Here is a 24633-nt window from a genome sequence, read left to right as displayed (position 1 = left end):
TAATTTCAATCCAATGTAATGTTATGAGCCAGCGAACATGAAAAAGAAAACCCAAACGGCCATCACGTGATCCGAGCATCCGTGTTGAACATTTGACAGCCTTTGCGAATCAATAATCGTGTGTGCAGCAACACGCCAATAAGGAAAATGCTGAACTCATTTGATGGGTCAAGGGCCCAGCTCTGGAAATTCAGGACTTTTGCGGGAACACCTTCCTGGTGTTTCCACACGGCGCGACGCGACCGCCTCTCGATCGCAGCACGGACGGCGGTGTCCCACAAATGTTAACGTGAACCACTGGACACCGTTTTTTTATGTCCTGTCGCTACATAAGCTTCATTGTCTTGGCATATCTTTCACCTCTTGAGCCTCTTCTCGATTCACCTGAATTATTTGTACACTCCCGCCACTTGCTCTTTGCAGGCGGCGTCCAATCGACGGGGGGCCGCGCCGCATACGCCGATCAAAGCCGAGAGCCCGGTCGACCTCGGTCCAACGCGGACATTCTGGACGACGAGGTAGAGATGGCGGCCGACGACGGCAAATTCCCGGCGCTGCGCTCCAAAAGTCTCAACGTCGGCGGTGGCGAGAAAAGCAGGACGCCGCGCACGCACGCCGCCGCCAGCCTGCTCGATTGACGAACTCGGCGCACACGTGGACGTGTCGCCGAGCCCGCCTCGAGACCTCACCACGGCAACACTTTGCAGCACAGCGATGGAGATTCGAGCAACGGTTTGATTTGGCTGAACGGAACACTTCAAAAGCGAGCTTTCTTCGGATATGCAAACGATGGCACCGGCTTTAGTCCTGAAAATGGTTGGCTCCGGACCTCGTTCCCAACTTTTGTCCGCCTCGCGACCACATCACACGCACCGGGGACGATTAGAGGGCCGGACTAAAATCCGCCTGTGGCCTCACTTGAATCGAGCCCTTTTTTTGTTTTTTAATTTGTCACGCCCCAAAAATGGGCACCAAGCTGCCTCAGGACAACAAAATGAAGACGATCCTGAACTAGAACGTCCGGCTCTCAAACTTGTAAGCGCTCTTGGATCACGCAGCAGGACGACGGCGATACCCGCAAAATGCCTCCACAGCAGCGTCAACGACTTGAAGGATTGCGTCACGATCATTGGCACTCTTTGAAACATTTAGGATTGAAATATCGCAACTCGAATCCTTTGTTTGACCCTTTTCTTCTTGAGTGCTAAAAAAAAAAAAAAACAAAGTTTGCCTTTTAAATACTTCTCATTTCCTCTGTGACTCCACTCCAACAGACTCATCAGCAATGATTGCCATTTTTTTTTTCAGATTTCAGTTGAGGTGTTATTATGCTGAGCGAACAATTACTTTTTGCACATGGGGCCAAATTTCAGCTTTGGATTGCCCCCCCCACCCCTTGATTTAATGGAAGGAAAACAGAACGACAAACAGGCTGAAATGCTGAAGTGGAAAACAATAAGAAACAACAAGGTATCAAAAACAAGCGGCAGGAAAACAGGACTTGACTTGATGCAAAACAAAAGCAACACGACAAGTAACTTTGACAATGAGCCGGCAAAGACTGAAAAGAAACAGGCAACACTTTCTTTTCAATCAATCAATCCAAAGCGATTGACGAGACGAGACGACGAGGAACACCTGGACGAGACGCAAAAAGAAAAAGAGTAAATGCAAACGATGCCCGTTCCAGTGCTTTAGACTTTGGTTGAGGGCAGCACGACGTCTTAGTTAAGAGCAGTTCCGCTCTATTTGAGAGCAAATGGTTGAATTTCTTGTCGATCCTTTCAAAGGACTCGTGATGGAAGTCAGTGGAGGGCGCAATAACAAATGTGTCCACTAGAAGGCGGCATGCGCGATGGAGGCCAACCAAAAAGTTTTGGGGGGAATCCAATCTTGGGCCTTGCGGTCACGGGCCGCCATGACGAACCGCTCGCTCAAAGCCGAACAAGCAACCGGCGACAAAATAACGACGTCAATCAATTAGGAATAAAAAAAATGGCCTTGACGCCACAAAACGTCTTTTACTTGTCAAAAGAGCTTTTTGTTCGTGTTTTGCCAAAGGCAACTCTTTGCTACTTTGTCTTGTGTCCTTTCAATTCACGCACACTTCCTCCGAACGGCACATTTTGTTCTTCTTGGCTTTTGCCCAAAGTGCTGAATCACAAGCACGTGGACATTTCTCTCTTTCTTTGATGACCTCAAAGTGGGGGTGTCATGTGTATTGCTTTTTTTTCCCCATACTTTACCTGCCTGTTTTTTATTTATTTTTTTCAAAATGCATCTTGCATCTATTTCATTTCTGTTTTCTGCCGTATCATGGTCGGATGTTTTACGTGCACGCGTCCCGAGTGTTTGTTTTTGTGATGTCTCACACGTCACATCTGCATTCGGAATTTCTTGGAGTCTCGCACGCAAGTAAGTCGCTTTGCTGACGCAACCGATGAGCGGCCGTGCTCCACGAACGACGTCACGTGCTCGTGCTCGTGCTCGCTTGAGCCGACCGTGAATGGCGACAAGGTGAGCCTTTGAATGGTCGTGAACGCGCCACACCGAAACTGCAGCGGCGCTCGACTTGTTCCGGAAGTGACGAAGCGTCCACGGCGACACCGTGAAAAGACGGCTGCCGTCGGCCACCGCTCACGCTCACACTCACGCGTGCTTTCCGGGCTCGGCCACCCAAATTGTGCTTTTCGGGCGGACGAATGGCAGAGAGAGCATCGCTGACTTGCTGTCTGTGCAGGCGGATGGATTCGTGGCGTCGATTGCCAACGGTCTCATCGTGAGCCGCACATCCGTGGACGAGTCAATGCCGACGCCCAAAAGTAAGAAAGAGGCCACGGCCGACGCCCGACGCCCGTTTGTGTTGGCACGACGGCATTTGTGTGCGTTTGTGCCGCCGCAGGGTTCTCGTCGACCTCATCACGCGTAAGGACGCCGACAACACCATCGACGCGACCGTGCTGCGCTTGGCGGCTTCGGACCGAACCATCACGCTGAACTCCGACGAGGACGACAAGTGGGGCTCGGGAGTGACACAGAAGTTTGCGGAGGAGAGCTTCCCCTTGAAGCCCGGACTGGATTTCGAGGTCACGTGAATGGCCGCGTCATAGCACGCGCGCACGCAACGACTTGGGCTCGCGCCGGCTTTTGGTTCACTCTGCCGTCTTGTCTCTAGATCGCCATCCGCTGCGACGCCGACGCCTTCCGCGTGACCGTCAACGAGCAGCAGCAGCAGCAGATGACGTTCCCGTCTCAAGGTGTCGACCTGCAAAGGATTGTGCAGCTGAGTACGTGGGACGTGACGCTGACTGGCGTCCTTCTCAAGTGACGTCATCAGCTGACGGCAATGCGCGGCGCTTCCTGCCCGGACGGCGTCATTGTTTCGAATAATTAAGAATCGTTAATGGTAACCTTTGAGTTCAGCCTTGTGTTTCAATGCCCATGTTAAGAGAATTAAAGGATTTCAGCATGCAGCACGTTTCATTGGCGGTCCAAGGTTTCCATGGCAACAACAGTTGATTTGAAGTGATGCACGTGAACCTCGTCACGGCGTTCGATCTGTGCCACAATCACGAACCCTCCACCCTTAAAACGCACGAAAAAGGATTTACGCTTCCGATGCAATCGGAATAGGAGTCGCATCACGAGGGCTGATTCTGACCAACAGTCGATAGAAGGGTCTTCTGCATTCTAACATGACTTTAGTAATAATTCCAAAGGGTTTTTTGTTTTTTTTTCAAATATCATTGCTTGCTTCAACAATATTGTCCGTTTAATTCTAAATGTTTTTTGGTTTTTTTGCTTTTATTTATTGTCATAATCAAACGTCACCATTCGGGAGTTGTGCATTTGCGTCTTCGTCATGAGATGGCGCCGTGGTTTTTTTTCCTTCAATAAATTGAAAAATATTTATATACAAACAACTGTGGCACATATCAAATAAAAAAACGGCAGTATTTTTCCCCCAAATGTTTTTTCTCACAGAAGGGAAAGCTAACTGGAGAAGCTTCCTAGTGCGCCGAGACCAGTTTATCCAGACACAGTCAGAAGGTGATGGTATGCTCTGCCAAGTGGGAACAACACTAATAGGGAAGAATTACTTGCATACGATTTGAAAAGATGCCACAAGTGCAATTTCTTTGGACTTTTATCAAAAAACGAGCAACACATGCAAAGATAAAACAAGTTCAAACGAGTGAAATCAACTCTTGATGAAAAAAACAAAAAACGTGCCTCGGCTAACAAACCACAATCGACATGAAATAGCTCTTAGAAGAAAGTCAAAGAGCATCAACAAACATTTGGGCTCCTAACAGATGGAGCGGAGGAAGACCTTCAGCCCAATCGCAGACCGCAGCAGCTGCTGCGCCGCAGCCTCTCGAGCTCTCTCCAGTGTGCTCGCCGCAGTGGGTCCCGGCAAGATCATCACCCGCCCTGGGAAGACTCCCAGCTCAGGGATACTCACCTTATAGGAGAAGTGGACCAACCCGTCAGGTCGAGCACAGTTGCAGAAGAACTCAAAGTGCGGCGGACCAATTCCACTCAGAGTACAACACTTTTGAAGGAAGGTCATTGGGGAGGCTGATTTCGGTGCAACGGGTCCTCCCACAGTTCTGCAGAAATCTGCACAATTGAATGAAGGCTGTTGTGGAGCAGGAGCAGGAGCAGGCTGGGCTAAAATGTGCGAGATGCTCGCCATGTGCTGCGGAAGCTTTTGGCTTGAAGTCTGGATGCATTTCCATTTCGGAGGGAGGTGCAACTCATCTTTCACCTTCATTGGGTACCGCCACTGGACTGAGATGCGGACGCCAAAGCACTTGAGAAATGCTAGTGACAAAAACGCGCACGTTAGTCGGTTATATTGAACAAAGCGTGAATAGAAGAAAAAAGGAAAAAAAGAGATGGCTTCAAAATGTCTCATCAAAAAGTGCAGTAAGGTGGAGAAAAGTGATGATGATTCCGCCATTACTGACAGGCTTCTTCAAATCATTTGCAGCACTGAAGAAGTGAACCCAAAACTTTTTGGGGGGTTTTGTTCCCCCCCACAGAGCAGCAAATCCTTGGCAGAGCTCCTTATTATATATATATATATATAAAAAAAAAAGTTTCTGTCGCTGGCACAAGCCATTTAAGTTATATTTAGACATGTATGGGAATAGAAGTCTTTTTTTTTTCATTTCAATAGATGACATCTTTAAGTGTCTCCCAGAGGTGTCCTGGTGAAAATGATGTTTGCAATTTCAAGTCAATTTCAACAACAATGAATACAAACCCAACGAGGGGCACCGGGATTAGTCGACGAATCACGACCACGACGATCAAAATCATCGACAATGAATTGAAATAGTCGCCGAGTTGTTCATTTCTATATTGACTTAGTTGGCGCGTTGCTTTTCTCTTGAAAGCGCCACGTCTCGCGCTTTCCCTCGCTGAATGTATGCCGTGTGGAGCGCACGTGCGCAGCGGCGCTGAGCCGGGTCATCCGTGATGTAAACAGAAGCGTTGCGGGGAATGGGGTGTGGTTGCCATGGCTACCAGGCGGTCGCCACACAGTCCCACAAGCGCATTTCACCCACAAATACTTACGATGTCAACCTCTATTTCACGGCAGCGTGACGGGGATGAAAGCGATCATCGTGAAAGGAAGCACGTTGTGGCTGATGTCTGATTTCCTTTCTGAAAGCTGTCGTTAGCACACACAAGTTGCGGTGCGTGTTTGACGGAACACAATGTCCGTTTTGCCACGCTTGCGTGGACTGAGGAGGCAGTAGTCAGTCAAGTCTGATTTATTCACAACCAAAACATTGTGCGTGTGCCGTGTCTGACATTGAAGCAGAAAGAGCTCTATGCTGGCTCTATGGCGGACGGAGTGATGCGTTCATTAAGTGGGAAATATGAGTACTCAAATTGACCAACATGACATATTTGCCACAAGCCATAATTGGCAAACATAACTAAGTTTGTTGCAATATATGACATTATAGTAAGAAGTTACAGTGCAAAGAATATATATATATATATATATTAGTGCTGGGGGTTAAGATCGGGGATGTCGATTGTGGCTATGTAAAGCCCTTTGAGACTGTCTGTGATTAAGGGCTATACAAATAAAATTGGCTTGACTTGACTTGACCTGTCAAGTGATTAATTTTTTGAAACTAATTCATCACAAAAAAATTCCATGATTCCTCACATTTTTCAACTTGTATTTTTTGCAAAACTTATAACAGATATTTACTTGAATAATATCTTGGAAAGCATTTCTTTTTGCATTTATGTATAGTTTCATGGAATTAGTCGCGTTTTGGTTCCATTTTACTAACAATTACAACCAAAACAAAGTTGAATGTTCTCGCATCGTCTTCATGTGAACGTCCCTTCAAGAATTCAAGCGGTCAACTCATGATGGTTAGAAAAGAGCAGAAAGTTGCCGGCGCAACACTTGGCAATTTACACACGAGCCGAGATGAGTCGACCAATTGTGACTACCGTGGGCGATTAGTCGACGAGCAAAATAATCGTTTGTGGCAGCCTTACACCCAATTACAATGAAGTTGTGATTACGTGTAAAATGTCGATAAAAACAAATGACAATGACTGCAAATTGAGTCAACGAGCTGCCTCCAATTAACTTGCCCCCCTCCTCAGAAAGCCGTTACGCAATGAGGAGAAGGAGGGCAGACGGAGGGAGGTTACCGTATTGACTTTTTTCCGAGATTGTCAACCACGCGGCTAATACGGCGGTGCGGCTTTTCAGTGGATTTTTCTGTCACCGGTAGGGGGCGCTCTATAGTTGAGAAAATACGCTCAATAACCTGCTCAAATGACTCTTTGAATGCAAGAGGTTGCTGCGTCAATTGCAACTTGGGAGCGCAAAAGTAGCAAGCGTGGACTCACCTTCCACCAGGACCCTCTTTGCCATGGAAGCGGCAACGTGAGATGAGAAGACGACCGCAGCCGTCACACCCTCGATTTCAGGTCCAGACTTCAGAGAAAGGCTCTCAACCCCTTCTACCATTTCACCGAGTACCTGTTCGTTGGGAAAACGGTCGAAAGCATTTGAAGCTCTTTGATCGATAGCTGAACATGTTCTTGTTTTCGGCACCGGCAGATCCCGTGAAAGAATTTACGGGCCAATCGGATCGAGACGCGACTGTTTAGGACTGTCGGGCGCTTCGTCGATTCAAAAGAAAACAATCATAATTGACGTTCATAAAACACGACAAGTTGGAGTGATCCAAATGATGGATTTTGACATTGAATTGAAATGTCGTTTGATCGCTGGCTCGGTGCTCTCGGGGCAATGGCGGAGAATCAAAAGCCACGTTCTACGTTCCACGACAAGGTGAGAAAGACAAGTGCGGTACCTGAAGAAGCTCCTGCGGCTCGGTGGAGGCCGGTAAACGTGTGAGGCGGAGGTCCCTCTTCTCTGCGCTGATGCACACAACGATGCGAACGCCCGGCACAAGCATGTGACCGTGGAGCCGGCGGACAGCAATTTGAGCCACAGCCGCCGAGCCAAATTTGGCATAAGCAAATCCGCGGTTTTGTCCGCTGAAGTTCATCATGAGTCGAAACTCCCACAGCGGCCCCACGCCGCTAAAGAGGGGAATCAGCAAGTCCTCGTAGACGTCCCGCGGGATGCGGTTGATGAAAACCTCGCAGTTGAATCCGGGGCTCGGCCCGTGCCACTCTTTCAAAGCAAGGGAGACAAAGACAAAGTAGGCCGTGATTCCGTTTGCCAAATGTTCCGAGGGTTTTGACGTGCGCCGAGGCGGGAATTCAAACAACGACCAAAAAATAGCTGAACATTTGTGGACGACTCCCCGCTTTGGTTCTTTGTCAATTCAAAGAAAAAAGGCATTTGATCGGACTCGTGCAAATCCCGCTTCCCGCTTTGAGCTGACAATGAATTGAACAAAGACGGGAACCGAGCGTTCCTCTTCTTTTTGGCGCACAAAGTGAGCCGAGGGATCATTTCGTTCCTTCGGCGGAAACAAACCTCAGGATGTTGGACTGAATTGCAGATCAGTGAGAACCAGAGTGTATTTCAAACAAAAACTTCTTTTGAATGAAGTGCACTTGAGCCATTTTACAATTTGAAAGACCCGTTTTGTCCACATTGGCCAGATTGAAGCATACAAAAAGATCTGCATGAAATTAATGTTGTCAATTGCTTGATTTGAAAATAAAACTTCCCGTTTGTTCCAATTCAAATGCAACCATTAGAAAAGAATTTTGGATCGAGACTTTGGCACAGCCCGGGCGGGGCGCATGCTCTCACCCTCGGGCGGGCCTCCGTATTTGCGCTGGCCATTCACTTGCGTGACCTTTGTCTTGGTTGTTGCGAGCCACCTTTCCAGTGCCTGCAAACGCTCCACATTCAGCACCTGAGAAGAAGAACAAAGTCCAGAGCCAAAATTAACTCAAAAGCACATCACATACGTTTCAAATGAGCCACAACAGGAATTTGGGATCAAAAAGAAAAAAAGAAAACACACCTTATTCTCATCTCAGGTGTGGAGATTATTTCATTCATGTCCTAAAGTTCTTTTCAGGAGTTACAACTCATATGAGCGCTATCCTTTTGACAAAACACATTCTCAACCAAACACAAGACGAAAAAGCCGCTGGAAGACATCTTGACTGCCACCCCGTTTTGCGTCAACGTGTAACTTGAGCACGCTGTTGTTTTTCTTGAGGTTTCTTTGAACACAACCGAGCCCTTACAATTGGACAAAAAAAAAAGAGATATGGATTCCATGTGTACATCGAGTTCCTTCTGCTCGCTTTGCATCAAAGGATGCTGCGTTGATTTTCACTTCTACAGACAAATAATGAACACAGCGAGCATTTTTGCAATTTTTACAGATACCAACTAGGATGGCAGTTTCTAAAAAAAAAAAAGTGTGTGGCAGGATTAAAGCCGTTGTGGCCAAATGTAGCAAATTGGCATGAAAGCGACTTCATCAAATATCTTCCAAAATACTTGAGGAGGAAAAGGCACTCCACCTCCTCATGTTTGTGATATCATTACCCAATGAGAACGCACGTCTTGATTTGAGCACACGGTTGTCGGACGGCAGTCCTCAAGGGACACTCTCCTGCGCCTTTCACATCTCCAACACACCTGATTCAAATGATCAGCTCACCATCAGCAAGTTCTGCATGAAGCTTAAAATGAGCCTGAAAAGGCAAGATGGTGGCCCTTGAGGACCACAGTTTGAAACCTGTGTCTTAGCACAATTTATTATGACAGAATATCCAAGGTCACAGTACTAAAATGGCGGCATAGCACGAGTCAAGCTTCTTGGTCCAGAAAAGGATGCTGTCGATTGTCCCCTCCGAGCGGAAACCAAAGAGACTCATGCTTGTCAAAGCTTCTCAATATGTGCGAGGAATGCATGAGAGATGCACGAATGCAGATGCTATTTTGGGCAACATTTGGAGCGGAAGCATTTTCTTATGAATTTGAGGTAATTAGCAATTGAATAAAACAGATTTTTATTATTTTGATGAAAACTAAGAAAACCCAAATTGGTTCAATTGCTGTTTAGTGTATATATATATATCTCGCTTCTAGTCGCTTCTCCTATTATTGGTCACTAAAAAACTTTGCACGGAATAAGGTAAGGCGCTAATGTGTTTCAATTCAATCACTCTTGTTTGACATCATTCTTTGTATTTAAACACGTTGTCAACATTGAAGTGTTAAATCTCAACCCGAAGAGACCCGACAATGGCGCAATAAATAATTCAATAGTGCGTCATTAAACGAGCCGGAATTCGCGAGATGGAAAAGTACACTAAAAAAAAAAGTTTGGAAATATTCAACTCGACTGAAGCATACGGCGTCCTTTCAGGGAACTTCACAAAGGACACCTGGCAAACGACTAGCAAGCGTATTGTTTCCAGAAGGAGGCCTAAACAATTGACGACGTCATGCACGTCCACGCGTGGATATTGGCCAACGGGCCGAGTTTGCATTCAACGGAATCAAAGCAAAGCGTCCAAAACACGCACACGCAACAGGAGGAAGGGGGGGGGCGTTTTTGGGCTACCTTGGTCCGATTGTCCATCCTTGACAGTGCTTTGCAGGTCCAGGCCTGAAGGAGTATTGTGTTGTGAGGCCAACCTACAGGAGTCAAGAAAGCACCTCCCCAAAATGCGACTTGCAGCTCTCCGACGGCGCGCTGCATTCTGGATGCGCTGAATTTTTGGGCTTGCAAACAAGATTGCAACGAAGAAAGCTGTGATTTGGACCATTTCTTGGTATTTTTTTGGTTTGTTTGTTTTTTTAATCTAATTCAACCATGCCTAAGCTATGTCGTTTCAAACACTGGCTGCCCTCTGCTGACTGCGACACCACAGCTAAACTTTTGTGACATTTGTATGGACCGGAAATAAAAAGTAATACCGTGACGTGAACCACTTTTAAACGTTGCGGCGACCCAGAGCACGTGACTTTGGTTTCGTTGCCGAGAAACGTCAAGTTTGTGTAAATGGCTCGTCAGCAAAACACAAACGTTGTTGTTTGTTTTGGTGTTGTTTTGCCAACATAACCAACGTGAGTGAAGTGATCCGAAGGCAGCGAGTACACTCCAGGAAATTAGCGAATCAATCGCCAAAATAAAATAAAATGAATACACCATCAAATGTTCGATTCAAAGTGTCGTTAATTAATTCATTGTTTCATTCATCCATTCTTTAAACATGGAATTAAATAAATCAGATACATAAATAAATGTGACATTAAATAAAAGTGTCATGAGTTAAATGTTTCCTTTTTTAACTAAATATGGAATTAAGTCAATCAATGGGTCATTAATTAATTAAATACCTAATGATTATATGTGGGTTAACACGATGGCCTCACAGTGCTCAGGTCGTGGGTTCGATTCTGGCTAAAGAAAAAGGGTGTTTATTGAATTTTGACACGGGGGAAACGTTTCCCGATTTAAAAAGTGACAATGACTAGAAAACCATTTCTGTCAGATTGATTAGTTTTGCTGTCACCGAGCATACTTTACTAAGCTATGGCTTCAAGATATTGACACAATAACATAGTTCAACAAGTTTATAATTTTACATCCATCTGGAACTTCCTTTTATTTTGGGAAATTGTAAAGAATGAACGGAAGTTTACAACTGCATTTCGTCTCTCTGTCTTTGGGTGAACTTGTTGGAGCTTTCGTTGAACGAACGTTCAAGCCTATGAATTCAATTCAAACAGTTTAACATCTGTTGTTTTGTCACTTAAGGCTCGACGACGCCTTTTAAACATTGCCTGCAAGCTTAAAGGTGAAGTGCTGGGATAGCGTCTCTTCCAACTTTTCTGTTATTAAACTTGGGCATGAATAAAGCACTGCAGGGCCCAGTCTAAAAAAAAAAAAGCAGCTTCGTCTCCACTTGCCGTTGTGTTGCTTTAAACTACGATTATCACAACAATACCCTGAACGGGTTGCCGGACAATCGCAGGTCACACAAAGACGAACAACCGTTCCGCTCACACTCATACCGAGGGGCAATTAGATGTGTTCAATCAACCTGCCATGCATGCGTGTGTTTGGAATGTGGGAGGAAAGCGGAGTACCCGGAGAAAAGCCACGCAGGCACGGGGAGAACATGCAAACTCCACACAAAAAATCAAACCCACGCTAACAAGTCGCCCACCGTGCCGCCCCATCAATTATCGTTTCATTGTTAAAACTGTAATAACAGTATTTTTTTATTTACCAATTTTATTTAGCTAAATTATTATTTAATGTAATAATTATCATTCACTGTATCATATTAGGGGCGGCACGGTGGCCCGACTGGTTAGCACGATGGCCTCACGTGAGCCACAGCAGCGGTCGTGGGATCGAATCCGGATCCGGCCTTCCTGTGTGGCGTTTGTGTGTTCTCCCTGTGCCTGTGTGGCTTTCCTCCGGGTACTCCGGTTTCCTCCCACATTCAAAAAACATGCATAGCAGGTTAATGGAACACTCGAAATTGCGAGTGTGAGTACGGATGGTTGTTTGTCTCTGTGTGCTAAATTGCCCCTAGGTATGAGTGTTCGTCTCATTGTGCCCTGCGATTGGCTGGCAACCCGTTCAGGGTGTGACCCCGCCTACTGCCCGAAGATCGCTGGGATCATTCGTGTACTCTAGGTTTTGAGTAGTGTTATTATTCTCTGTCAAAGAATATTCTGCGTCGGAAAGGATTAGTTAAGCCTTGTCTTGGAAGACATGAAATCGGAGAAAATATCAAGTCAGGAGTGGAGGATGTTAGATGAGCCTGATGTGTGAGGCTCCAAAATGCGAAGACTGTGAACCAAACAAGGTTTGTCCAAGTGGGTTTGCCGTAGTCTTGCTTCCGCCGTGTTTTCCTCCACCGAACCACGCGAACTTTACAAAATAATTCCTCCAGAATTGGTATCGATTACTGTGTCCTCGACGCAGTGCGTCCATTACTACTTAATTGCACTTAAATATAATTATTGTCGTGATCGTGTAAGCGCGTGTCAGTGCGCGTTGCGGCTCTCGACCTAGCTTAGCTTCGTTTTCGTTTTGCTCAGACAATTGCGTTTGATATCAACGCACAGCTAATAACTCGAGTTGTGATTTTAACGTGAAAAAGAGGGAAAAAAGCGGACGAAGAGGAAATTCTTACAAGATCGACGGTCGCTGTCTTCAAGCAGCCTCTAATTTGTGTTACGAGGGCCAGGTTAGTTCACTTCTTCCTCTCAACCCTTGATCACGTCTGCTTTCACGTGAACATTCAATCATCTGTAGGCTGTGGATATGTTGTCAGTGGAGCTTTCCCACTGAGCAAGCCAATCTGTGAGCAAATTAAGATGAGCGCATGATTACTTGAGTATCCAGCACTTTGGTTTCTGTTTTTTGACTCATTGAAGACAAGTGCTTTTGTCAATTGTACGACGACAGTTTTTTCTCAAGTTTCTAAAAACTACTTTCTGTCAAGTATAATTTTGGACTCCTGTGTAATAGTGTATATAATTCTGTCAATAAAATGCTTGTCCCAGCAAAGCTCAATTGATTAAAATGTCCAATTTGGAGACCTATTATTGTGTAGATCTCAAAACAGTACTCTGATTGATGAGCTGATAAATATTTAATATACGTTTGACATCAAACCTCTTCGTCATGAGGATTTACGTATTCCTGTATTAAAGCGTCTGCTAACTTGCTCATGAAGCCGTCGTCTTCTTTTATGTCTCGATACGTATTCATTGAAATGCCACAGTTCTGTTCATCAGACTTGTGTGAAAAGTCGACTGTACACTTTAGCACTCATTTTGGGTCCTTCCGGACGCTGGATTTCACTTTCGCCATGAGCACATTGAGCGACCCCTCATTTGCCTCCTCGATTAAATGCTACTTGTTCGCGAGGATGTTTATTCTTCATCTCGCAGCTCGTGGCTGCTGTCGCGCGCAGACTTGCACATCGTACAAATAGCTAGCTTGCAGTGTGGTTTTCGATGACGATAACGAAAATAGTTCGTTAACGCCCCTTTTTTCATGATGATAACAAGACGATGACGCGCTAAACGTGGCTCTTTGATGACGACAACATGACGTGACGTAATTTTCGTTGACGAGACGAGATGAAATTTTTAGCGTGTGGTCCGTCAGACGTTCCAAATCGATGACGTCACGTTCTATTGGACATGTCATCTGTAGTCGAAAAAATCTATCCTTCGTTTGGACACGCCCACGCACGCGCCACACCCACCGTTGCGCACGCAGTCACAACAAAACACAAACACGTCTGCAGTCATTCAAAAAAAAACGTCCGCGGTCTTTCGTCTCGGCTCGCACACGCGTTCCTTTGCCGGACCATGGCGACTGTGACACCCGCAAGGCGACTTTGCTCTGATCGCAGCAAGCTGGTACAAGTGAACAAGACATGTTTAATCGGGTTTGGACTTGTGCTACTGTACTACAGAAGAAGTCGAGTACAAGTCCATGTTGTTAAAACGTTTTTATTTGATGTTGCTCGAAGTGAAATAAAGCCACAACAGTTGCCAAATCAAACATTTTGGTTCTCGTATTATTTTGGAGCAATGAGCATTGATTCCATCGTTAGCACTTTTATCTGTTTGAAATGCATAATGCTTAGTAGACCGTCAGAAAGTCTTTGCTATTGGCTGGAAACTTGGATGCTGAATATTTACTAAAACTAGACGAAAACCTTTTTGAGTTTTCGTCGAATAAATTTGCGAAAATTCGACTCAAACTTTTTTTGGTGTGCGTTTCCGTCGACTAAAACTAGACTAAAACGATCACGAACAGAAATGATTAAATGTGACAAAAACTAATAACCATTTTTAGCATTCAAGCTTTAAATGAAGGTTAAGGTTTAAAGACAAAAAATAACGACAGCGGCAACCAGTGTCAAAAATACTTTTCAGGACAAAATGCCATCTCTGATTAAAATTGGCGGTTTCATTAATAGCAAATAATATTTAGAACAGTATTAAAGGTAAATGAAGCAAATGTGTTATTCCAGAAGCATGTTTCATGCTGGTAGCCCTTCTCGTTAATTAATATCCAAAAAGCAAGGTTGGTGATGATATCAAATAATTATTTCCCAAGATGGTATTTGTTGACTGAATGAATGCACTTGAATTAAAGGCTCAAGAAGACACCTCGTGATCAGCAGTGGCAATAATTGCCAACTCCACTCCACCAAACCACGTGTGTTTGTCTTTTTGTGTCCTGCAGACGTCAGTGAAGCAGGATTGGCACTCTAGGATGGAGCGGCGGGCGCAGGAGCCCAACCCCATGAAAGAGGAAGAAGAGCTCAAGGCCTTACACGTTAAAGTGGAAGATGAGCCAGAGTGGCCACACGTTAAAGAAGAAGAGCAGGAGGATGAGATCACCACATTTTTATTGACTTGTGACATTGTCAAGAATGACCAAGGTAATGGTGCCCACTGTGAAGAATCCCAATTTGATCGCCTCTTAGCTCCAATCTCAGATGGTGACATTGCAACAACACACTCTTCTGACACTGATTATGATGAGGAGGAGGAGGAGGATGATGATGATGATGATGCAGCACAACGCACTCTTAGTGATACGGCATGTCACATTGACAACAAACGGGAGAAATGTTCTCAGTGTGACAAAACATTTTTCAACAAGTCATCATTGAAAACGCACACAAGAACACACACAGGCGAAAAACCTTTTACCTGCTCGGTTTGTGATAAAAGATTCACACAGAAGGGACAGTTAATAGCACACACGAGAACGCATAGTGGAGAGAAACATTTTTCCTGCCCACTTTGTGAAAAAAGATTCTCTAGAAAGGGAGATTTAAGAACACACAAAAGAACACATACTGGGGAGAAACCTTTTGTCTGCTCGGTTTGTGGTAAAAGCTTCTCTAAACAGACAAATTTAACTACTCACAAGAGAACACACACTGGGGAGAAACCATTTGCCTGCTCAGTATGCGGTCTGAGATTCACACAAAAGGCAAATTTAACAACACACACAAAATCACATGCTGGAGAAAAACCTTTTTCCTGTTTAGTTTGTGGAAAAACATTCCATGCAAAGACAAATTTAACAACCCACACAAGAATACATGCTGCAGAGAAGCCCTTTGCTTGCTCCGTTTGTGATAAAAGATTCTGTTCAAAGTCAAATTTAGCAGCGCACTCAAGAACGCACACTGGAGAGAAACCTTTTGACTGCTCAGTTTGTGGAAAAAGATTCTCGAGAAAGACTCATTTAGCAGCACACATGCGAACACACACCGGAGAGAAACCTTTTGCCTGCTCAGTTTGCAGCATAAGTTTCTGTGTGCGTTCAACGTTGATTCAACACATGGGAACACACACTGGGGAGAAAACTTTTGCCTGCTCATTTTGCAGGAAAAGATTCACACGTAAGGAAAAATTGAATATACACGAAATAACCCACGCTGCAGAAAACCCTTTGACATGCTCAGTTTGCGGTGAAACCTTTGCAGACAAAACAAGTTTAACAACACACTCAAGTACACATGCTGCAGATAAACCTTTCGCTTGCTCAGTTTGTGGTAAAACTTTCTCACGTAGGGAAAAATTGAAGATACACACAAGAACACACACTGGAGAAAAACCTTTTGCCTGCTCCGCTTGCAGGAAAACATTCACACGGAAGGAGAGATTGAAGATACACACAAGAACACACACTGGAGAAAAACCCTTTGCCTGCCTAGTTTGTGGTCAAAGATTTGCTAAAAAGACGAGTTTAACAACACACACAAGAAAACACAGTGATGAAAAACCATTCAGTTGCAGTGTTTGTGATTTAACATTGAATGAAGCGAGTCAACTTATTAATCACAAGTGTGTTGGAGTGAAGAGCAGCAGCAAGGAAGCTGCAGAAGAAGCTGAGGCTGTGTTGGCCATTAGTGACTCATTTCCTACGACCTAATCACCAGATGGACTTTTTTTCTTCAGTGGGCTAAAAATGTACTTGGCTAATTTGTACACTGATTTTTTTTCTCTCTCTCTTTCCAGTTCTCAATAAGAGCATTATCCAACCGAATCACAGCAGTAAACACATTAGTATGCAGTGAAGGTTTTTTTTGTTGTTGTTCGGCCAAGTTTCCATAACGTGTTGGATCAACTTGAGAATGAAATCGTTTTTCTTTTGTATTTATGTAGATTTCAGTCTGTACTTTTTATTTTTACTCGTTCATTATTTGTTTTTAACATTCTCTTTAAAAGAAAAAACAGCATTTGGATTTAGTTTTGGTCAATCATGCCAGGAGAGTGAGGTGCAAAGATGACACATGACTTTTTGGCTATTCACGTGACCAAAGTTGAAGAAAGGGAGTCTGTCCGAGTTCTCCAAAATAAGTATGAGTTTATGAGTTGTCTGACAAAGAGTGACTGGAGACACCCTGCAACTTCAGAAACTGCATTGGTGCAGGCTGTAATTTGGCATTCGGAAACATTTTGAGCCATCTCAGAAAAGCACATTGGGAGCCACAAAACCCTTTTGACTGCTCAATTTTTTTTTTTAATATAGTGTGTTCAAATCAAACGACTACTGGGAAAACAAAATGTAGCACTAAATTATATTTGTACATGAACGCATTACCAAACACAAATACTCGCTAACCATGCGAATTTGAGTATGCACGCAAACTTGCAGCTCTGCTTCCATTGCCTCAAGTCAACACTGGCTACTTGAACTCACCACCCCAAACCCAAACCCAGTGTGGAAGGGAATCGTCTGTCGAACTGACGATGTAGCTGATTTTAGCAGAGGTGGCCAACATCACGAGATGTTCAAGGCAAACACACACCTACACACACTTGAACGAAAGCTTTCTCCAGAGATTGCTGGCTGGGTCCAAAGCAAAAGATGTTTGCTTCCTCGGCCATCCGTAAAGCATGTTCTTCGCCCTCCACCAGGGGGCAGTAACGATTTAATGATACGGTTTACGGTGGTGGACTCAACTGAGTGTCACAATCCCAACTGCAAAGGCAGAGGCAGAAAGACGTTAACCGTCTCTTTGATTATTGAAAGTGTTGCTCTCGTCCTTATTTGACGCTCTCATGCTGTTGCTGCCCCACAATGTGTGTGTGTTATTTGAATGACGTTTTTGTTGCCTTGCTCTTGGTTTGCTGTTGATCTGTTGCAGTTGGCAATCTTGTTTTCATGTCTTTATTATTGCTTTGTTTCCTCATCTTTCTCATGAAAACTCATTTTGACATTGAGGAGTGTCATTCTTCAGGTGTGAACTGTGTCAACTGTCATATAATCATCGACTGTTTACAAATCTCCTGTTGGAACGTGGAATGACAATTCCGCACCTGCGTTAGCGCCTTACCGTCTTGTCTGCTGGAATTAAAAAACAAAGCCAAGTTCCCGAGACGGTGTTTATAGTCCGTTTTGTTGTCTTCGCAACCGCCTTTGTTCTTATTATATACTTATTTCTGCCACGGAACACCAGCAGATTCACTTTCCTCAAGCCGTCAAGACCTTCAAGGCCTTCTCTGCTGGCTTAAGATAATGAATAAAAAATAATCATATTCTTCACATTGATGTCGGATGATGTCCTGGTGTTGTATTTTTAGGTGAGAGGTTTTATCCATCGGAATTCCGTTAGCTCGTGTTGCCAGGCAGGTTTCACAATACGCCCCCCGAGGCCTTCTGATGCAATTTTGTGGGCATCTCTTCTGTCAAAGTCAATAGACTGTCAGATTTGCTTGACAGTTGCGATCGCCAATAAGATCCCGAGTTGATGACAGTGAGGCCTTCTCGCTGGCCTCACGCTGAAAATGATGAACGCGTCTTGTGATTGGATACTTACTCATGAGGGAGCAGAGCTATGTGGAATCAACACATCCAAAAGTCGTCACTGGCGACCGTTCGAAAATCCAAAATATATTCTTCCTTTTTAAACCACAGTCGCCGAAGGAGGGAAAAGTGTGGATTTAATTGCAGATACGCTTGCGAGGCCATTTTCAAGACGGACCTTTCAAGAAGAAGCGAGGTCGTCCAACACTCGCTAAGTACTGTGTAAGTGTGTTTTTGTAAATGATTTGTCCAGCCGTGGCGTCATAAATGATGCTATTACGAGGGGGAATTTATTCAAGTAGGACTTCACTGAAGGCCTAGGTGTGAAACGCACGGCCCACCACTGATTTTGCAAAATAAAGGTGATAAACTTCCCTGCCTCATCAGTTTGCCACCTGCGAGCAAAGGGGCACATTTGGCCAATACAAATTTCCAACAAGCCTTTTGAGTCAGACTCCGTCTTTGACTTCTCCAACTGCATTAAAAATACAAAGTTTCATTTGCGGACACTGACACTCACGGATTGTGTGCCTTCTTAAATCACGACGTCGATTTGTTGACCGTGGCAAGAGATTTGTCCAAGTGAGGTTTCCGTACGACGTTCGCTGCAGCGCAGATTGATCCACTTCCGGGTACGTTGGGTGAGCCACTTCCGGGTACGTTGGGGTGAGCCTTTCGAGCCTCACCAAATTCATCTTTCCCAATTTGTACGGAATCTACTTTCACATTGGCGTTGAACGTCCCCAGAGTGCTTTACCGGAGTAAATAATATTCCGTTAAATCTTCGTGTTTGGTTGAACTCGTTCCGGTGCAGTCTTTTATTTTTTGGGGGCTTAGCCAGCCTGATTTTAGCTTCGTTTGCTAGTCGCGAACAAAGAGTCGCGTTTGATTCAGCGCATCGCCAAGAACAAGTGTGAATGTAAAGTGTTGAGATTATCGTCGGAAAATGTGTGCAAAAGCTGTCAAAGAAGAGGACGTGGAGCAACTTTGTCGGGCAAAAGGACAAAACGAGCCACATCATCAACTACTGGACGTCGTTTTCAACAAGCCCCAAGATGTCTTACACACAGCAGGTTGGTTAACTTTTTACTCTCACTTGTTTTTTAAGCACTTATATGTATGCTATATATATATACTTATATGTATACTATATATATATATATATATATATATATATATATATATATATATATATATATATATATATATATATATATATATAGTGTAGCGACTCTTTTCTGTGGAGGCTGTGACGGCAGCGGGGGAGTGAACGTTATGTTGTCGTGTTTGGTTTTTCTGATCGGCGTGGTTGCGGCCACAGCAGCCGTTTTTGTCTTAATAATAAAAGTGTTCGCTGATGGACAAATTGGCCTGACTTATTATACAACGTTACAATATATATATATATATATATAATCCCAATTCCAGTAGAGTTGGGATGTTTGTGTAAAATGTAAGTAAAAAGCAATTTCAATAATTTGTAAATCATGTTGAACCTATATTTTGAGTATGCTACAAAGACACAATATTAAATGTTCAATCCAATAAACATGATTATTTTTTCGGAAATAATCATTAACTTAACATTTTTATGGCTGCAAGACTTCAAAAAAAGCCGCAACAGATGGCAAAATAACACTGAGAAAGTTGAGGAATGCTCATCAATCACCTGTTGGGAACATCCAACGGGTGAGCAAGCTTTGTGGGAACTAATAAGAAGAGCTTCTCTTAATTCCTCAATCATTCACAAGCAAAGATGGGGCAAAGTTCACCTCTTTGTGAAAAATCGCATGAGAAAATAGTTCAACAGTTTATGGGCAACTTTCCTCAACATCCAATTGTAAGCCATTTTAGAATTTGTCATTTTATCATGGAAAGGTTCAGAGAATCTGGCGAAATTTGTGCATTTAAGCGGCAAGGCCGAAAAGCAACATTGAATTGCCCGTGACCTTCAATTCTCAAAAGCTGACATTAACGTGTAAAGGACGTCACCACGTGGCCAAAAATCAATGTCAGTAATTCCAGTCGGGCGCTCCATCCATTAGTGCGACGTCAAACGCCACGATGCAAAGCAAAAGCTATTTGTCAACAACACCCACAAACGCTGCCGGCTTTTTATATTTGCAGTGGTACTTGAGCACATATGTCGGATTTCAGGTATCCGTGCTGCTTGAGTATGTCAACTATTTTTGCATTTGAAAGCGATATGTGTCCTCTCTGCTGCTTACTTGGTCAAAATGAAAGCTGCCTTCACAATTGAAGTTGTTGTTGTCCGTACTTTTACAAGTGATTCCCATTCCAAAGGTAAATTGACATTATTGTATTGTTATGCATTTGCTTGTGCGTGTGTTGACACTTAATTGCACAAAATGGCTGAGTTGCAATCGATGTTTTTGTTTTGGAGCCAAGACTTAATAACCTCAATCGTTTTCTTCAATGGTGAAAGCCAATTTGCGCTCGACTTAACATGCCTGTCTTTTGTGATGCACAATTTGGTATCGTTTAAAAATTTCAACCTTTTTTGGAATCATATTAGTGACTTCATTGATAAGATGATCGGTGGAATACCCGATGGCAAAGTTAGCCTGAGTTTTAAGTCTACTTTTGGCGCCCATGCTCTCCGGCTGACTGGAGCCAGGTTGACACGTTTGGTTGAAAATTCAACGTCCTAAAATCCGTTTATTTCTTGATCATTTCTCTTTGCAATACAATGCTTTTTTTTGTTTTGTTAAATACCAAAATGTGTGTTATTTTTCTGCACCCGGAATGGATTAATTTGGCTCAATTTATTGGGTAAATTTGATAGCATTTAATGAGATTTGCCTTAACTAAACCATGCATCTTTATCTTCTTGTGTCCTGCAGACAGCCGTGAAAAATATCTTCCTTCTGAGCAGCAGGCCCCGCAAACCCCTTGCAATCAGGCAAAAGAGACGATGGAGCCTCTCCATATCAAAGAGGAAGAGGAGCCACAGCGTGTGTACATTAAAGAGGAAGTGGTGGAGGTGGAGGTGGAGTCCTTCACAAAGTTGCCGTTCATTTTTGGAGCCTTAAAGAGTGACGAAGAGGACGAAGGTCAAAGCGAGAGGAACGGAGGGTTTAACCCTTCATGCAGCAGCTCAAGCTCAGGTCAATACATGACAAGAGAAGGTGAAAGAGAAGACTTTGGAGAACCGATGGCAGACAGCCTCTTGGCACCGCTATCCGACAGCGACGACATGGTGTCAAACGCTCTTGAGACTGACGGTGATGAACACTTTGAACATGACGTGAGATGTCACACTGACAACAAACCCTGGCAATGTTCTCTATGTGACAAAAGGTTTTCCACTAAGTCGTCATTGCAAATACACACGAGAACACACACCGGAGAGAAACCCTTTGCCTGCTCCATCTGTGACGTCACTTTTTGTTCTCGCTCAGGATTAATTCAACACACAAAAACACACACGGGAGAGAATTCTTTTGTATGTTCAGTTTGTGGTAAGGGCTTCCCTTTGAAGGAAAGCTTAATAAGGCACACAAGAACACACACTGGAGAGAAACCTTTTGCCTGCTCAGTTTGTGGTAAAAGATTCTCTCAAAGGGGCAATTTAGGAACACACATGAGAACACACACTGGGGGGAATTCTTTTGCCTGTTCAGTTTGTGGTAAGGCGTTCTCGTTAAAGGAAAGTTTAATCAGGCACACGAGGACACACACTGGAGAGAAACCTTTTGCCTGCTCAGTTTGTGGCCAAAGATTCTCTCTTCAGGGTAACTTAAGAACCCACACCAGAACGCACACTGAGGAGAATTCTTTTGCCTGTTTATTTTGTGGTAAAAGATTCTCTTTAAAGGAAAGTTTAACAAGGCACACAAGAACGCACACTGGAGAGAAACCATTTGTCTGCTCTGTTTGTGGTCAAAGCTTCTCCCAAAGGGGAAACTTAAGAACACATTCAAAAACGCACACTGGTGAGGATTGTTTTGTCTGCTCAGTTTGCGGTAAGGGCTTCAGTTTAAAGGAAAGTTTAGTAAGGCACACAAGAACACACACTGGAGAGAAACCGTTTGCCTGTTCAGTTTGTGGTCAAAAATTCACGCAGAGGGGAAACTTAGGTACTCACTTAAGAAAACACACCGAGGGGAAAGCGTTCATTTGCAGTCTACATGCTGAAAGTTTTCCTAGTCAGTATGTTAAGACACACAAATACGCTGGCGAGAATAGTAGCCATGAATGACGCTTTAAATCGACTGTGAACAAACACACCCTTTGTGGTCAGACGTAAAAATGAATTGCACTTGTGGTCAGAGGTTTACTCAAGATGGGCATGTGTAAATGTCATATTTCTGTTGGTCCTTTGTTTTTCATGTTACAGTCCCATCCCAAATTGTTGGAGTGGCATAGTCAATTCATTTCTATACTGGAGACTTAAAAAAATGAGCATGAGGCAAAAGTTCAGAATTATACATTTGATTTCGTGGTGTTGACATCTACTGTAGAAGTGTTCACCAAATCAGGTCTGAAGCCATTGGGCAGACATGACTAAATCAACTTCAAGTGAATAACATTTAACATTTTGTGGCCTAACCCTTGAAATAAATTCCTCAAGCCTGCGACCCCAAAGCTGTTCTCTCGTGTCTGTGATGGAAACAAACTGCACACAAACGCACAACGATTTAATACGATGTAAAACTTCCCTTTCAAAGCAGCAAGGCGCTGAAAAAGGAAGCACGTAGCGGATGATGCCCGATTTCATTTACGACAGAGACTGTCGTGTCTGAATTCTGACAGTAATTAGCACGCACAGGCTAACGTGCGCGTCTGATGACTGCAGTCAGGCCAGCCGCCACCTTTATTTTCGATACTGTGCAACACGGTACATTACGGTAATGCGCCGAAAGCGCTTGTTGATGGCCACCTTCAAAATAAAAGCTGTGAAACTCAAATATGCACGTCAGTGGTTTGGATTTGAATTGTTTGGATTTAATGTTATTAAACTTGTCTTTTCACCCAGGGGTAATGCAAACTGACTCAGAATTGTACTAAGAAATGTTCTGAATCCAGATAGAAAGAGAAACTAATGTTAACTGTAAATCAATGGCTGATATTACAACTGATTTAATAAAAAATCATTAAAAAATAAAAGGCCAAAGAAATATCAAAATTTGATGTTTACACCCGATTTCAAAAATTCATTAAAAATTAAGTTTTCGTTATCCCGCAACCAGACGAGCGCTGGGGCACACGAGGCCACCCCTGGTATCCAACCAAGGTAATTTCATCAAAATCTGATGTGGCATTTCAAAATAAAATGCATGAGAAATTAATTAATTTAATTTTGAGACTTCTCCTGCCTTTTATTTTGAAATGCCACATCAGATTTCATTGAAAGTACTTTGGTTGGATACCTTGGGTGGCCTAGTGTGCCTCGGCAGTAGTCTGGTTGCGGGATAACGAAAACCTAATTTTTAATGAATTTTCAAAATCGGGTGTAAACGTCAAATTTTGAGATTTCTTATGCCTTTTATTTTGAAATGCCGCATCAGAGGTTGATGAAAGCACCTTGGTTGGATACCTGGGGTGGCCTTCGGGTGCCCCAGTGCTTGTCTGTTTGCGGGATAACGAAAACTTAATTTTTAATGAATTTTTTAAATTGGGTGTACAGGTAAAATTTTGATATTTTTTCCGCCTTTTATTTTGAAATGCCACATCAGATTTTGAGGAAAGCACCTTGGTTGGATACCTTGGGTGGCCTAGTGTGCCTCGGCAGTAGTCTGGTTGCGGGATACGAAAACTTAATTTTTAATGAATTTTCAAAATCGGGTGTAAACGTCAAATTTTGAGATTTCTTATGCCTTTTATTTTGAAATGCCACATCAGATTTTGATTAAATTATTTTGGTTGGATACCTGGGGTGGCCTAGTGTGCCTCGGCAGTAGTCTGGTTGCGGGATAACGAAAACTTAATTTTGAATTATTATTTGTTTTAATTTGTTGTAATGTCAGCCATTGGTGCACAGTTAACATTGATTTCTCTTTTTATCTCAATTCATAACATTTCTTGGTGCAATTCTGAGAAAGTTTGCATTCCCCCTGTGTGAACAGAGAAGCTTAATAACATTATTTTAAATCCAAACCACTGAAGTGCATACTTGAGTTATTTTGAAGGTGGCCAACAACGAGCCCTTTTGACGCATTACCGTAATGCACCGTGTTGCACAGTATTGAAAATAAAGACTGGCGGCTGGCTTGACTTCGTTTTTGCGAGTGGAGGCTGGCCTGACTGCAGTGTCCGACGGAATTCCGCACAGGAAGTTCTGTTGCGGTCCGCTAAC

General features: G+C 43.7%; 4 protein-coding genes across 6 annotated transcripts in view; 3 read left to right on the top strand and 1 right to left on the bottom strand.

The window, feature by feature from the left end:
* Positions 1-2019, top strand: part of LOC148337665 (transient receptor potential cation channel subfamily M member 1-like) — a 28544-nt gene extending 26525 nt beyond the window's left edge. For both annotated transcript variants that reach the window (XM_088296782.1, XM_088296783.1), the window contains exon 28: positions 424-2019. In XM_088296782.1, coding sequence (XP_088152908.1) covers positions 424-638 — 215 coding nt within the window. In that variant the 3' untranslated portion in view covers positions 639-2019. The remainder of the gene's footprint in view (positions 1-423) is intronic.
* Positions 2020-4129: 2110 nt separating this feature from the next.
* LOC148337664 (dead end protein 1-like) lies at positions 4130-10390 on the bottom strand. Of its 2 annotated transcripts, XM_088296804.1 has the most exons (6): positions 10062-10390; positions 8285-8390; positions 7368-7693; positions 6898-7030; positions 4697-4827; positions 4436-4623 (listed from the first exon to the last, which is right to left on the bottom strand). In XM_088296804.1, the coding sequence occupies exons 1-6, from the start codon at positions 10197-10199 to the stop codon at positions 4570-4572; spliced, it is 888 nt and encodes a 295-aa protein (XP_088152930.1). In that variant the 5' UTR covers positions 10200-10390; the 3' UTR covers positions 4436-4569. The 2 variants fall into 2 exon arrangements, with proteins under 2 accessions (XP_088152929.1, XP_088152930.1); XM_088296803.1 differs by having other exon boundaries at positions 4130-4827.
* A 1925-nt stretch (positions 10391-12315) lies between these two features.
* LOC148337663 (uncharacterized) lies at positions 12316-18248 on the top strand. The gene is made up of 2 exons (XM_088296794.1): positions 12316-12708; positions 14730-18248. Exon 2 carries the CDS (start codon positions 14760-14762, stop codon positions 16434-16436), a length of 1677 nt encoding a protein of 558 aa, XP_088152920.1. The 5' UTR covers positions 12316-12708; positions 14730-14759; the 3' UTR covers positions 16437-18248.
* A 626-nt stretch (positions 18249-18874) lies between these two features.
* Positions 18875-23236, top strand: LOC148337662 (uncharacterized). The gene is made up of 2 exons (XM_088296798.1): positions 18875-19387; positions 21179-23236. Exons 1-2 carry the CDS (start codon positions 19261-19263, stop codon positions 22534-22536), a joined length of 1485 nt encoding a protein of 494 aa, XP_088152924.1. The 5' UTR covers positions 18875-19260; the 3' UTR covers positions 22537-23236.
* The last annotated feature ends 1397 nt before the right edge of the window (positions 23237-24633 follow it).

This window comes from Idiotropiscis lumnitzeri, chromosome 5 (assembly GCF_059441095.1).
Source record: "Idiotropiscis lumnitzeri isolate Australia: NSW breed Sydney's pygmy pipehorse chromosome 5, RoL_Ilum_1.0, whole genome shotgun sequence".
Lineage (NCBI taxonomy): Eukaryota > Metazoa > Chordata > Actinopteri > Syngnathiformes > Syngnathidae > Idiotropiscis > Idiotropiscis lumnitzeri.
The sequence above is the reverse complement of the archived record's forward strand: the minus strand, read 5'-3'. Positions and strand labels throughout refer to the sequence as shown.

What these genes read in the sequence shown, in the direction of transcription:
- LOC148337664 (XM_088296803.1), bottom strand. Translation starts at nt 10,199, where the DNA reads ATGCAGCGCGCCGTCGGAGAGCTGCAAGTCGCATTTTGGGGAGGTGCT. An exon ending in ATACGGAGGCCCGCCCGAGG is followed by an intron (nt 7,694 to 8,284) that starts GTGAGAGCATGC and finishes TTGCTTTGAAAG; the next exon opens with AGTGGCACGGGCCGAGCCCC. An exon ending in AAAGAGGGTCCTGGTGGAAG is followed by an intron (nt 4,828 to 6,897) that starts GTGAGTCCACGC and finishes TTTTGTCACTAG; the next exon opens with CATTTCTCAAGTGCTTTGGC.
- LOC148337663 (XM_088296794.1), top strand. Translation starts at nt 14,760, where the DNA reads ATGGAGCGGCGGGCGCAGGAGCCCAACCCCATGAAAGAGGAAGAAGAG.
- LOC148337662 (XM_088296798.1), top strand. Translation starts at nt 19,261, where the DNA reads ATGTGTGCAAAAGCTGTCAAAGAAGAGGACGTGGAGCAACTTTGTCGG. An exon ending in AGATGTCTTACACACAGCAG is followed by an intron (nt 19,388 to 21,178) that starts GTTGGTTAACTT and finishes TGTGTCCTGCAG; the next exon opens with ACAGCCGTGAAAAATATCTT.